The sequence below is a fragment of the Nansenia antarctica genome, assembly GCF_963989245.1.
Source record: "Nansenia antarctica genome assembly, chromosome: 8".
Classification (NCBI taxonomy): Eukaryota; Metazoa; Chordata; class Actinopteri; order Argentiniformes; family Microstomatidae; genus Nansenia; species Nansenia antarctica.
The window spans coordinates 12,144,162-12,159,578 of record NC_137678.1 but is presented as its reverse complement, the minus strand read 5'-3'; the positions used below and the strand labels follow the sequence as shown (position 1 = coordinate 12,159,578).

Below are 15,417 nucleotides of genomic sequence, written 5' to 3'. Positions count from 1 at the left end.
AAAACGAGAGTGAATACCAACAGAAGAATATTGCAGGGGATTTTGTCAAAAAATGTTGGCCCGCTACCCACACGTTTAGCTGTGTTACTCATTCCACGAATGCATGATCCTTACAAGTTGTACCTCGTTGTAAAGGTGTCTAATAAGGCTTTCCAACGATATAAAATACATTACCCATTGGTATTATTAAAGGGGAGGAAGAATCGACTGAAATAACGTTTCCAAACTTTTTTTGAGGAGATTATATACAGTATATGGCACTGAATCATAACGCAATCTAGACATTATAATGTTCCAGACCTTTGCTTGAGGACATTTTCTCTAACTGGACCTTGTTGAATTTTTGCTGAATACCCCTGCTATAGTCGTTTGGTGAGAGGGCTATGTATGTCATCTGCATATTTGTGGTAGGCATTTTTATGATGTGTCCCAATGGAAGCATATAGAGATTGAATAGGAGGGGGGATTGACCCTTGGGGAACCCCACATGTCATTTTAATTTGGTCGCACACAAAGTTGCCAATGGAGACATAATAGCTTCTGTCCTGTAGGTAGGATCTAAACCAGTCTAGTAGTACTAAAACTGAGATTTTTCTGGAATCAGTGTTCACACGAATGTCATTAAGGACCTTCATTTGGGGTTGAGTGGTTTGGGGAGTTGGGGGAAGGGAGTGAGGGTGGGGGGAGAGAACAGGGGGCTGCACTGTCGCTTTAGTGGCTCAACAAGTTGGCTAACGATCTGTCTTGCCATGGCAACTGAAGATCGCAGTTCAGCCAGCTGTGATGAGTTTGGAGGGCCCTTTACTGTAGGCTGTCGAGGCTGACGAGACGCGGTTGAAACGCCTCCTAGGATTACGGTGCTAGTTGTCCGTCTTCCATTCCGTTTCAAAGCCTTCTAAATCATCCGAATCAGTTATAACATTGTCATAATAATAATAGTAATAACTTTTATTTGTATAGCGCTTTTCCTGCAAACGTTGCAGCTCATCATCAATATCACTCCCTTCAGAACTAACTTCAGAAACTTCTCCGCTGTTGCCAAGATATCGTGAAAAAAAACAAACACGTGTGTAGATACTCCCACGTGTATATGTTGATGCATTTCATTGGCCAAGAGACCATGTGGAAAAAATACATATACTACAAAATGACGTATCCGCTTTCCCGGCTTGAAAGGTACAACAACGCAACAGCGCCCCCGGTTTAAATGGGTTAACCATTGTGTTATTCCCCCAATCCACTTGGTCATACAATTTGACCTTTTGACCCTTGTATTATGTTGGGACAAACTCACACGTACAGGCATGTTTATATTATTTTACGTTATTACACCTTTTCTTTAACAATATATTTGAGAAACCAGAGAGATATACTGTTTATACTGTTTTGCAGTATAAACTTTAGTTATATATCTATTTAAAATAATATTCTTCTTTTTGACAACTTTGCTCAATGTTTTGTAAAAAATGTGTTTGTAACCCTGTATATGTTCATATTCTTACAGATGAGCAGAGCTCCAACCCAGGTTCAGACAGCGAGCCCAGCTCCACCACATCAGGAAACCATAAACAACACAGACACTCAGGAGAAAAAACACACCACTGCTCCCAGTGTGGCAAGAGTTTCAAGCATGCAGGACACCTAAAGACACACCAGAGAATACACAAAGGAGAGAAACCATACCAGTGCACACAGTGTGGCAAGAGTTTCAATCAGGAACAAAACCTAAAGAGCCACCTGAGAATTCACACAGGAGAGAAACCATACCAGTGCTCCCTGTGTGGGAGGAGTTTCGATCGTGCAGGAAACCTAAATACACACCAGAGAATACACACAGGAGAGAAACCATACCAGTGCACACAGTGTGGCAAGAGTTTCAATCAGGAACAAAACCTAAAGAGGCACTGGAGAATTCACACAGGAGAGAAACCATACCAGTGCACACAGTGTGGCAAGAGTTTCAATCAGGAACAAAACCTAAAGATACACCAGAGAATACACACAGGAGAGAAACCATACCAGTGCTCCGAGTGTGGCAAGAGTTTCAATCAAGCAGGAGACCTAAAGATACACCAGACAATACACACAGGAGAGAAACCATACCAGTGCACACAGTGTGGCAAGAGTTTCAATCGGGAACAACACCTAAGAAACCACCGGAGAATACACACAGGCAGGAGAGAAACCATACAGGGCTTAAAGTTCTCCGGCACGGTGGAACTCCTATAATAGTGAAGTATATATGCATCTACCATACATTTGTATCCATGTCACATGAATAATGCAACCCTATGTTTCTTTGAACTTTCTACAATACTATAGAATTATAATTTTGTATACTATCAAGATAACCGAGACTACTAACATCTGTTGAATTAGATTTTTTTGTAAAAATGTTTATAAGAGTTTAATTGTTTTTGGTTCAATTTGGTTCTACCTTTATCGATAGATATTGTTTGAAAGAAGATTAAATATTGATATGTCTATATTTCTTTAAAAATTACTTAATATTTCATGTTGTGTCCTATTTTTTTCACATTACTGTCGGCTCTAATTATAAGTCCATGCAGGTATCAGTGAACAACCTCAATGATTGTCTCTGGGTGTGTTCACTAGGCAACTTTGAGAACATCTTGACATTTCTGAAAGAAGAATGAACACTCCTTTGTTGTCTAATGTCAATTACATTACCCAACCGTATTAGGATGAGCAAATAATTGGGTTTGCTGAAAATAGCCAGGCGCTGGCAGTGTAACCCTTGATGGTGCAGCTGATAGGCCAGGGAGAGACCAATGGGTTGATTTTATGCTTTTGCTTGCATTACTACTGCTAGGGCTGGTTTCCTGGGTGCAGATTTAGGCACCCCCTCGTCTAAATAACATTTTTTATTGAAAATATCCATTTAAGATGCATGTAACATGTTAGTCTAGAACTAGGTTTAATCTGTCGATCCCAGGAAACCAGCCTCTATGGTGTTTTATTTAAATCATTTAATTTTTTGTACATAACAAACATAAGAGTTAAAAGACACAATAAGTTCTAAGACACACAATCGGACAACATTGTGTAATACAATAGACAGTGACAGCCATAGAAACTACCTAACATGGAACAATAATAATAGAGACAGGTGATGGCTACACGTGTGGTGACAGACTAAGGCCCAATCCCATTTAAAATGTTTACCCCTACCCCTCGTTTTGGAGTGCCACTCGCTTTTCTACATGGAATATGTCAAAATGCGGGACTGTCATGCACAAATCAGCCTTAAAACAATGTTGTAACGTTAGCTATCTAGTTAGAGACATCAACATACTAGCACATTTTTTTGTTAGGCTTACTATAAAGAAAAGATCTATAATATATTGAAAGGACATTCAACTAAGATAATACAATGGTTATCATAAAAAAATCTTTATTAACTAAGAAAATAATGTGGTTAATCCGATGATTCGCAAGGCATTCTGGGAGATTCCTTAACACTCGATTTTGAGTGTGCCTCTGAAAACCCTCCGTTTTGAGGGCCATGTTGCCTTACCACTTCGCCCCTACCCCTCTATCCCAACAAGAATCCTGACACCCTTCCCTCATGCGTGAATGCGCGAAACAGAGGGATAGGGCTAAGTGATGGGAGCATTGGGATTGGGCCTAAAATTAATATAGGCCATTTCATAAAGATTTGTTTTGTGTGAAAATGTAGCACTAGAAAATGTGGTACTTTCATGAAGCAGTGCAGCTGTGTGTCTCTCTGAAGCAGGGCTGGACTGGCCATCTGGCATACCATCGAACGGCCATCGAACGGCCCATAAATCGAAAGCTACCATTGAACGGCCCATAAATCAGGGACAGCGGCCCATTGGTCAATTTTCTATACAGGCACTGGGCTGGCCCAATCAACAGAGAGAAGGGGGGGGGGGGGGTCAGGGGTCACGCACGCACGCAGCACCAGACCTCCGTCTCAGTTTCGCGGTAGTTTTGGGCCAAGCCGGCCGGCAAAATAAATTTAGTTAGCCTGGATAGTTACTAGATAGATACTGAGAGAGATGGAGCGCAAAAGCACACTAAAACGGAAGGGAGGCTGGGAAAAACTTAGGGAGAAAAACAAGAAGAAACTCGAGGCAGATGCTGCCAAATGTGTAAACATTAGGGACATGTTTGCTGCACCCTCAAGTTTACCACAGCAGCAACAGCAACAGGTTGAAGAGGAGGCTAGCAGGGAGGAGCGGGAGCAGGGTACAGATACAGAGGATAGAGAGGATACAGAAGAAGCGGGGCAGAGTCAGCCTGTAACCGTTGACCCGGTAAGGAAAATATAGGTAGCTGTGTAGGGGTGTAACGGATCGCCCCCCACGGTTCGGCACGCATGTGTACCGCGGATCAATTGCAAAATGTAACCAAGTAATAATATTACTTAATATTAGTTAATATCCCTTGTAAATCACAATGTAGAGTTGCCATGAAAAGATAGACGCGACAGTTGCGTGCTTTGTTTTACTCTAAAGCGCAATGATAGGTTGATAATGGGAAAAAAAATCTAGAACAACAAGGCTGCGTTCGTAAATTCGCTCTGGAATCTGATCACTGAGTACACTGGTCTACTTGCACTGGTACCATTGCTTACTGTATGTAGTCGTCTTTGTAGTGGTTTGGGGGAATACTACAGTTTGTCATATGACTGTACAGCACAGTATATAAGACGAGTATATAAGGCAAGTATTTTTGTGCTGGTGGGTGTGGTCCGACCGATTGGGGTGGGCCTGTCTGGGCCAAAAATGCCAGGGCCTAATTTTTGTCCCAGTCCAGCCCTGGCTGGTGGGCGTGGCTACTGCCAGCTCTGTGGAAATGAGCCCAGAGGATTTAAAACGCAAAAGGCAGCTCACCACAAAAGCCTTGCTAGACAAAATAGACACTTTGCAAACAAAAAGAAAATGTCATTTGAACAAAGCAAACAAACTAAAGGAGACTATTAATAAACTGATGTCTAACAGCAACAAGGATTGTAAAGAACCAGTGAAATGCGAGTTTGACAAGTTTAAACTGATGTGCCATGACGCACAAAATGCACACACAACTCTATTACCTTTGCTGCCAGCCGATGAAGCTGACAAGCATGAAGTGTGGTATAAAGCCAAAATGTTGAGTGTCAATGAATTTACAGATGTGGTTACAAAATGGTTGGAATGTGAAATGGATAATGAATCGACTGGTGCAGTTACAAAATGGTTGGAAAGCAATAATGATGTTGATGGAGCTGTCAATCACTACAAAATTGACGACGAAGATGAGGTGCATCCTTATGACAGTGTTTCTAATGTGGGAACGCAGGTTTCAAGTAAACGATCACAGAAGAGCCGTGGCAGCTCAAGGAGTGGCCGATCTTCTACAGTCTCATTAAAATGCATTGAAGCTGCAGCCGAGAAAGCTGCACTAGAAACGCGCGCTGCTGCTTTGCGTGACAAACATGTATTGCAGGAGCAGGCTGAGCAGCTTCGGAGGAAACAGGAACAGCTTGAACTTAACACCGAGATTGCAGTGTCCTCTGCTAAACCAGCAGTGTTTATGAAATCTGATGGAGGGAGTTCAATTAAAGAATCGTACACAAAGAAAGGTGCAAAGACAAAGGAAAGGAAAACACCTCTCAATCCTGGGGCCAATGAATTCAATCCATTTCCAAGCACTGTTATGAAAAACATGCATGTGCAGCCAAAGCAAAATATAGGCCTACAGTCTCATTCACAATCCAACCAGAAGGCATCAAGGTTAAAGAGACATGGAACAACAAACCAAATGATGGATTCTGGACAGGTCATGGAATCTTCCCACATTCTGGATGCTGCACAGGTCATAAAATCTCCTCACATGCAGATTTCACACAGTCAGGATTCTGAAAATGCCGTTCAATCTTCTCACGGTCAGGCTAACCGTGGTATTGTACCTTCTCCTAACACCCAGGACGGCAATATTTACAGTCTACTTCAATCACAAAATCAAATAACGGCGCTCTTGGTGCAACAGCAAAACATGAATTCCCTTCCAATAAGAGAAATTCCAGTGTTTTATGGAGATCCTCTGTCATACAGGATTTCGTCCGAGCATTTCAACACTGTGTGGTAAATAAGACCAACAACAAAGGTGATTGTTTGTACTTCCTACAGCAGTACACAAGAGGGCAGCCTCAGGAGCTAGTCCGCAGTTGTCAACTTATGCCTCCCGACAGAGGTTATGAAAGAGCAATGGAACTGCTGCAGGAGCATTTTGGGGATGAGTTGAAAATTACCGCTGCATATGTGGACAAGGTGCTTGGCTGGCCATTGGTGAAGGCTGAGGATGTCAAAGGACTGCAAGCATATTCACTCCTTTTGCGTGAGTGCTGTAACGCAATGGAAGAATTGAAATACATCAATGAACTTGACATGCCAGCTAACATGCGAGCCGTGATTCAGAAACTCCCCTACAAGTTGAAAGAAAAATGGAGAACAAAGGCGTGTGAGCTTTGGGAGCGCCATCAGCGCAGAGCTCAGTTTTTAGATATTGTTCTTTTTGTTGAGCGCCAAGTGAGAATTGCATCCGAACCTATTTTTGGAGATTTACAGTACAGTAGCTATGAAAAAACAACTAAGCCTGTAGAGAAGAAACCATTTGGTGACAGGAACAGATCACCATCAAGGATCAAGGGAAATGCCTATGCTACAACTATTGTAAACACTGAACAGAGTGATGTTGCAGAGTCTACAAGTAATGACAGAAGCAAGAGACAAAGTGTACAGTACAAGACTACAAAATCAAATCTGTGTCTGTGTTGCTCCCTTGAGCATGGGTTGGAGCAATGCCCACAATTGGAAAAGAAAGCACACACACAGAAGATAAGTTTCCTGAAGGAGAAAGGCGTTTGTTTTGCTTGTTTGCAAACTGGACATATGAGCAAACACTGTGAAAGGCGCATGCGTTGCAAGGTGTGTGGTCAGAAACATCCAAGTGTTCTCCACATAAACAAGGAAAAGGAAATTGACACAGACGGGCTACAGGAAAAATCAAGTGACCGCACACACGTCTCTGCCTGGGTCAGTCTGACCCTAACCCTACCACTGCCTGGGTCAGCTCCATCTGACCCTAATCCTATCACCGCTTGGGTCAGTCTGTGGGTGTGATTCAAGGAGAGATGGACAAATTAAACTCTCACTATGGTGACTCTTCCGTCTTGAGCGTCTGAGTTGTTTATGGTTTCCTGATGTGGTGGAGCTGGGCTTACTGTCTGAGCCTGGGTTGGAGCTCTCTCCTGTAAGAAAAGGAACATTTACAGAACATTTACAGGGGGGGGGGGGTACTGAGAGTCAATATGAGAGCAATAAGTTGTGTTTCCATAGGCTGAGCAGTGCCAGAAGTAACAACATCTCTGGGGTCTGTAGAATACAATGACTGAACAGAGTTCAAGAGAGACTTATCAATGCCACAATGGAAGAGACCAAAGAGGCACTGTCAGACTATGTTTTGACTGTTCCATTAGTACACTATTAACACCATAGAGCATTGACTAGTAGTTGTACAATAACTAATATTTTAACATTAGCCAAATTGAACCACATTAGCCACATGAACTTACCATACAAATTCTCTATTTCCTCTCCTCCTCCCTTTTCTTTCTCCACCATGTCTTCTCCTCCTTCCTCCTCCTCTTCCATATTATGTTCCAGTGTTTGACTGCAGTCCTCCAGATTCACTGCCACCATCTCTGGACCCTGCTGTGTGCTTGTCTGGGCTGGAGAACCACAGTCAGAACCCAGGGACTCTGTGGACTTGTGTTCAGACATGGTAGCTGGGCTGTGAGGTGGATCTGTGTCATGTAAACAAAGGAAGAGGCACACATAGTGGAGAGTTAATTTCTGATTGATTGATGAATCTCTTTCTCTCTCTCTCTCTCTCTCTCTCTCTCTCTCTCTCTCTCTCTCTCTCTCTCTCTCTCTCTCTCTCTCTCGCTCTGTGTCACTGTTTGATAGGCTTCTCAGTGATTTTGGATTGTGTTTGTTTCTTTGTAAGCAGTAACATTTGGAAGATAAGTTTGGGTATTGTTTTGTTAATGCTGTGGGCATCTTAGTTACCTTTCTGTTGTGGTTTGTGCCAACAATTATTGGTATTGTTTGTTTGTGTGCTGGGCAGGAGAGTCAGGACTACATACTGTCATTCCCCCGACAATATGCACTACTATGAATTGTTGTGGTAAACCGTCTTCCACATTGACTGGACTGCGACAGGATTCGTAAACAAGTGCACCCTTCCGCCAGACGGTAGACAAACAAACCAGGAGAATACAGGACACTGAGTAGTGTTACAAACTAGCACAGTCTAGGGGCTTTGCTGTTTGGTCGTCTAAACAGTCTAAACAGTAGTCCTAACCCTAACCGTCTAAACGTCTAAACAGTAGTCCTAACCTGAGTGTAGCATTGGGGAAAAGACGAGGAAAGAACAGAAAAGGTGGTCTGGTTTTCTAAGAAGAATGAGAAATAACAGTATGGGGTTAGCTTACCAAAAGGGTACACCTTACGATCAGTGCCTGGGCCAGCTCCATCTGACCCTAACCCGATCACTGCCTGGGTTAGTCTGACCCTAACCCTACCACTGCCTGGGTCAGCTCCATCTGACCCTAATCCTACCACTGCCTGGGTCAGCTCCATCTGACCCTAACCCTATCACTGCCTGGGTCAGCTCCATCTGACCCTAATCCTACCACTGCCTGGGTCAGTCTGACCCTAACCCTATCACTGCCTGGGTTAGCTCCATCTGACCCTAATCCTACCACTGCCTGGGTCAGCTCCATCTGACCCTAATCCTACCACTGCCTGGGTCAGTCTGACCCTAACCCTATCACTGCCTGGGTCAGTCTGACCCTAACCCTATCACTGCCTGGGTCAGTCTGACCCTAACCCTATCACTGCCTGGGTCAGTCTGACCCTAACCCTACCACTGCCTGGGTCAGCTCCATCTGACCCTAATCCTACCACTGCCTGGGTCAGTCTGACCCTAACCCTACCACTGCCTGGGTCAGTCTGACCCTAACCCTACCACTGCCTGGGTCAGTCTGACCCTAACCCTATCACTGCCTGGGTCAGTCTGACCCTAACCCTATCACTGCCTGGGTCAGTCTGACCCTAACCCTATCACTGCCTGGGTTAGTCTGACCCTAACCCTACCACTGCCTGGGTCAGCTCCATCTGACACTAACCCTAGCACTGCCTGGGTCAGTCTGACCCTAACCCTACCACTGCCTGGGTTAGTCTGACCCTAACCCTATCACTGCCTGGGTCAGCTCCATCTGACCCTAACCCTAGCACTGCCTGGGTCAGCTCCATCTGAGCGCCCTTGAGTGGCGTGACCGGGCTGCGGTCCATATGATAGTTTGTTCAAGTTTTGTGGTTTTTGGTTGGTTGGTCCGGTAACAGAAACAAAACTGGTTTTCTAACAAAGAGTCCATGGGTTTTCCTGATGTGTGGATTACTGTAGCGGCATTGGCATTCCACGTGTCCTTCAACTTTTACCTGTTCGACGGTCCGGTAATTACCGGTTAACGGAAACCCTGTTCTTCATTACACTATATTTGGTATATCATAAAATCATAATAATACAACAATTAGCCTACAGGTTACATTCACATACAACACAGCCTACAAACACAGTCACTCCCAACAACTCTTTTATCCTATGTATTGCAGAGGTCCATGTTTGAATTGTCCTTTCTTTAGCTCCATGTATTCTGGCTATAGATTGTTCCATGTATAGTATGTCCAGGAACAACAAATTCAAGGACCCAACACGGCATAGTTTGAGACAGATCTAGATGAGAATGTATATAGGCTAATAGGAACTATCCGCTCACAGACAACAATTAAAAAGAGAGGCTTTAATGTGTGAACACTAGATGGTCTCTTGCCTTCTCTACCACAGCACAGAAAAACAATATATTGTGAAATATGTGTAAAGTTAAGCAATACAGAGACTACTAGGTGACGAGCTAAGTAAAACATGTTTTATATAATATAATTTCATTTTAATTTTATTTTAAATTAGAGAGAGGGGGGGGGGGGGGGGGGGGAGAATTCAAGCACTTTCAATGACCCATGTCTATTTTCCAAACCTTTAAGACCTTGATTTTTTTTTTCTCTCCAATTGACAAACTTTCAAGGATTTCAAGGACCCGTGGGAACCCTGAGTGTGCCTCTGAAACAACTCAGTTTGGAGGGCCATGTAGCCCTATTCACCCTACCCCTATATCCTAACAAGAACCGGGACACCCTACCCCTACGCGTGAACACGCAAAATTGAGGGGTAGGGCTAAATTGTAGGAGCAAGGGATGTGTTGGGATTGGGCCTTACCATCTGCGATCTAGAACAGCTACATTAAAGTCAGTGTGTCTAGCTACAGCTACATTACAAGGTTGCTCACTTTATATAATAATACAAAGTTTCTCACATGATATAATAATAGCTATTGAAACGCCTCGTTACAGTTGTAAAGTAAAACGTAGTTCGCTAGCTACTTAGCACTCTCCATAGCTTGACATTGAGAGCTAGCTAGCTAGCATATCCATGGTGTTTCCATGTTCTAACGGGTTGAGGCTAGCATCCCATTAACCTCAGTCATCAAGATAACTTGGTCTTCACATTAAAACGGAGTAGCAGCTAGTTGCAGCCTTGAGTGTAGTACTGTAATAAAAACGAACCTGTTCTATGGAGCTTTATCTCCGGTTGAAAACGGATGCTTAGCAACGTCCGTAGACGGTGGTTCTCCTCCTTGCAACGGGAGACTTCTCCTTGGTACTCTGACATCGTTCTTTCCACCGCCCCGAATATCTCAAAAGCTGCCCCTGTTAATCGCTCGGAGATAAACACTTTCAACAGCTGTATCTCTGCCATTTTGAGATCCTAAAAGTCGAAAAGCGATCTGGTCAAGTATATTCCAAGTATATCCAGCTGCGTCTGACACGAGCTTCACCCGGGCGCATGTCGAACCATATTTGGTTCGGACTACGTCATCATACCGCGCCTACACACGGACGCGAATTTGCGAAACCTAGGATGGTATGGGGAATACCGCTACCTGATTGGTTGGCGAAAAACATGTTTATTGACTGGGCAACACAGTGTAAATACAGAGTTCAAGTTTAAACAACGAATTCCGACGTGACATTGGGGTAGCTCGTTCTCTGTTATGTGCGCCTGTCGGGGCTTCTCTCAGGATTATTCCATTTTGAATTGCACTTGCATTAGTTAGGCCACATTTAGGGTTAGGGTTAGGGTTAGGGTTATGGTTAAGGTTAGGGTTAGGGTTAGGGTTAGGGTTAAGGTTAGGGTTAAGGTTAGGGTTAGGGTTAGGGTTAAGGTTAGGGTTAAGGTCAGGGTTAGGGTTAAGGTTAAGGTTAGGGTTAGGGTTAAGGTTAGGGTTAGGGTTAGACTGTCCCTGTAATCTCTATGTGTGATGTGTGAGACCAGGCTGTTTATTCTGATAATAGTAATAAAATTTGTCACATTGTATACCCACAAATACATTTCTGAACTTTAGGAGTTGTTTAAACTTGAACTCTGTATTTACACTGTGTTGCCCAGTCAATAAACATGTTTTTCGCCAACCAATCAGGTAGCGGTATTGCCCTGCCTTCCCCATATCATCCTAGGTTTCGCAAATTCGCCACCCGGATGCATGTCGACCCATATTTGGTTCGGACTACGTCACCGCCTTACTATGGTGGCAGAGGAAGATTTCAAGTTCGTATTTCAAGTATGAGATAGATGCATTTTTGTATTTCAAGTACTTATGGATATGACCGATCGTATTTATGGATATTTTGATATGAGATAGATCATTTATGAGATAGATAATTTTCGTATTTCAAGTATTTATGGATATGACAGATACTTTTCGTCCTATTCACTTAATGCGTAGTTTTTCAAACAAACCAAATAAACACATTTCCAGCAATGGATTCTACAGTTAGGCCTATATATATTTGGTCACAGACAGAATTTGTGTTATTTTAGCTGTTTACCAAAACATCTTAGTTACAGTCATACACAAGTTACAGTCATATAATGAATATGAATGAATGAATGAATATTTATTTCGAACATGATTTAAAAATAAAAATAAAAAATAACTAATAACTAATATGTAGAGTACAGTCCTATCAATTGTTCGAAAAGGAGTAGGAATAAGCCTAGGCTTATCCTGTCCTACCCTTGTTTATACTTAACAATTATGCTTACATTATATAATCCAATTAATTAATACATATATTTCAGTATCATCCGTTCTAATACTTTTTCATTCTTAATATTGATACAACACAAAATAAATAAATAAACATTATTTTCCATTCTTAATACTGAAACAAGTAAATAATACACTAAATAAATAAATAACAAACATCAGTATCCACAATGTAAAAAAGACAGAAAACCACACCTTAGTTTCCAGAAGATTAACAACCTTCCCTTTCCTCATTTTGGTATTTAACAAAAAATATTTTTCTTTTAAAAATAGAGCAATATTTCTGCTTTCCTTCATATTTTCCTCTAGCCCATTCCATATGGTAACTCCGTAGAATGATATGCACCTGCTCCTGAGATGGGTGTGAGCATAACCCTTGTTAAAGTTGTGGTTACCTCTCAAATGATATCCCTTATCCCACAAGACTCCAGACAGCCCAAAATAAACTGGTTAGGCTTCTGCTAGGCCTCAACCCTAGGACACATCTAACCACTGCTCATTTTTTAGCCTTGATTGGCTACGAGTAGTTGACAGAGTGCAGCAGCTTGCACTGGGCCTGGTCTTCAAGATACGCTACACCACAAAGACACCCAAGTACCTGTCAACATACTTCCAAAAAGTGAACAACGTCCACACATACAACACCAGAGGAAGCTCTACGAACCACGTTCAACCGCGTTGCACCACAAACAAGGGGTTAAACTCGTTTGCAAACTATGCAGTAAAAATGTGGAACGCCCTTCCTATAATCTTAAAGGAGTGCAAAACACTGCCCACCTTCAAAACCACTCTCAAAAAACATTTACAGGAGGCTGCAATCCGTAACTGGACCCTCTAAATCAAAAATCAGATTAAAAGACCCGAACTACCCACTGTACATACTTTGTGTTTTGTCCCCCGCCCCCACCTGTGGTGTATGTCCCCACCTGTCCTACCCGCTGTACATACCTGATGTTTTGTTGTATTGTATATCTAGTATTGTTCTTCCCATGATGGATGTATTTTTATCTTGTAGATAGTAATTGTTATGATGTGTTTTCATAGTGTGCATAGATAATGTGTAGACATTAAACATGAACTCACTAGGCAGCTCTCTTGTGTGAAACTGCTGGCTAGGCTAACATATCTGGGTCACGAAAGTAGGTCAAATAGCCAGCAAGGGAGAGTGGGTCAAGAGGTCAATATATTTAGGGAAAGACAGGAATCGTATGACCAGAGTTGCCAGGCAGAACGGCCCGTTCATGATTGACAACTACACAGCTGAGGGCTAACTCAGCAGTTATTTGGACCATAAGACTGGGCGCATGGGAGGAGAGGTCCATTCATGTTGTAAATGCATGGAACAAGATGAATCTCTGATCAGACGAATAAACCTCTTCAAACTGTCCAACTGAGCTGACCTTGGTGATTCCGATCGATTGATTCATTCATTGGGGACAAAGCATCATCTTATCAGTAATAGTTATTTGTCTGTATTATCTTGTAGATAGTACTAGTTTCTTTTCCTGTCTGTCTTACATGTAACGATGAATTGAAAATCAAGGACCCCAATTGAAATAAGCCAGTGGCTTTCTTGGGTTTTTATCCTTTTAGTTGACCTTGTATGTAATATGTACTTTCATGTACCTACTTCTGCAAATCTTCTAATAAAGTTTTCAATCAAAATCAATCAATCAATCTCTATAAATCATTTGTTAATGTTACCTGGGAGTTCTTGAGTCTTTGCTTTATACATTAACTGTGCCAATTTAAATTTGAATAAGTCCATGAGCTTTAAGGCATTTGACATTAGGAACAAGTTATTTGTGTGATCACGATATCCGACCTTATGTACAATTCTCATAGCTTTTTTCTGTAGTGTATTCAATGGGTTTTAAGTGCTTTTATATGCATTTCCCCATATCTCCACACATTAACTCAAATAGGGTAAGACAAGACAACAATATAGAGTATACAACATCCTCTGTTCCAGAATATGTTTTGCCCTGCACAATACTGCAATACTCCTTGATACTTTGGATCTAACGTATCTTATATGAGATTTCCAACAGAATTTACTGTCTAATATTACTCCTAGAAATAGGGGTGGGCTTAAAGTGTAGACTCTCAGCTTTAGGTTAAGGGTATTCACATCCAAATTGAAGGAAGGGTTTATGAATTATAGCTCTTTTATATATAATAACCAAAAGTAATTGGACAATTGACTCAAAAGCTGTTTCATGGGCCAGTGTGGGCTATTTTTTCCTTTATTATTTCTTTATCAATTAAGCAGGTAAAAGGTCTGAGTTGATTCCAAGTGTGGCATTTGCATTTGGAAGCTATACGCACAACATGCAGTCAACAGAGCTCTCAATGCAAGTGAAACAGGCCATCCTTAGGCTGTAAAAACAAAACAAAAATCCATCAGAGAGATAGTGGGAACATTAATAGTGGCCAAATTAACTGTTTGGTACATTCTGAGAAAAAAAGAACGCACTGGTGAGCTCGGCACCACAAAAAGGTCTGGACGTCCATGGAAGACAAGAGTGGTGGATGATCACAGGATCCTTTACATGGTAAAGAAAAACCCCATCACAACATCCAGCCAAGTGAAGAAGAGTCTCCAGGAGGTAGGCATATCATTATCCATGTGTACCATAAAAGAAAGACTTCACACAAGCAAATACAGAGGGCTCACCACAAGGTGCAAGCCATTCATAAACCTCAAGAATAGAAAGGCCAGATTAGACTTTGACAAAAAAACATCTAAAAAAGCCAGCGCTGTTCTGGAACAGCATTCTTTGGACCGATGGAACTAAGATCAACCTGTACCAGAATGATGGAAAGAAAAAAGTATGGAGAAGGCTTGGAACGGCTCATGATCCGACGCATACCACATCATCTGTGAAAAAACGTGGAGGCAGTGTGATGACATGGACATGCATGGCTTCCAATGGCACTGGGTCACTAGTGTTTATTGATGATGTGACAGAAGACAGAAGCAGACAGATTAATTGTGTCCGCTATCCGTGTTTAGGGATATTCTGTCTGCTCAGATTCAGACAAATTCAGCAAAGTTGATTGGATGGTGCTTCACAATACAGATGGACAATGACCCAAAACATAGTGTGTAAGCAACCCAGGACTTTTTTAAGGCAAATGAATGAATGAATGAATGAATG

At 42.2% G+C, this 15,417-nt stretch overlaps 1 protein-coding gene across 1 annotated transcript in view; it reads right to left on the bottom strand.

The window, feature by feature from the left end:
- LOC308163875 (transcriptional repressor protein YY1-like) overlaps positions 1 to 10,905 on the bottom strand; it is a gene marked incomplete at its 5' end in the record, with an annotated part of 52,528 nt that extends 41,623 nt beyond the window's left edge. Inside the window, one exon of the mRNA XM_080538055.1 lies at positions 10,713 to 10,905. Within this exon, the coding sequence (XP_080394181.1) occupies positions 10,713 to 10,905 (193 nt within the window). The remainder of the gene's footprint in view (positions 1 to 10,712) is intronic.
- Between the last annotated feature and the right edge of the window lie 4,512 nt (positions 10,906 to 15,417).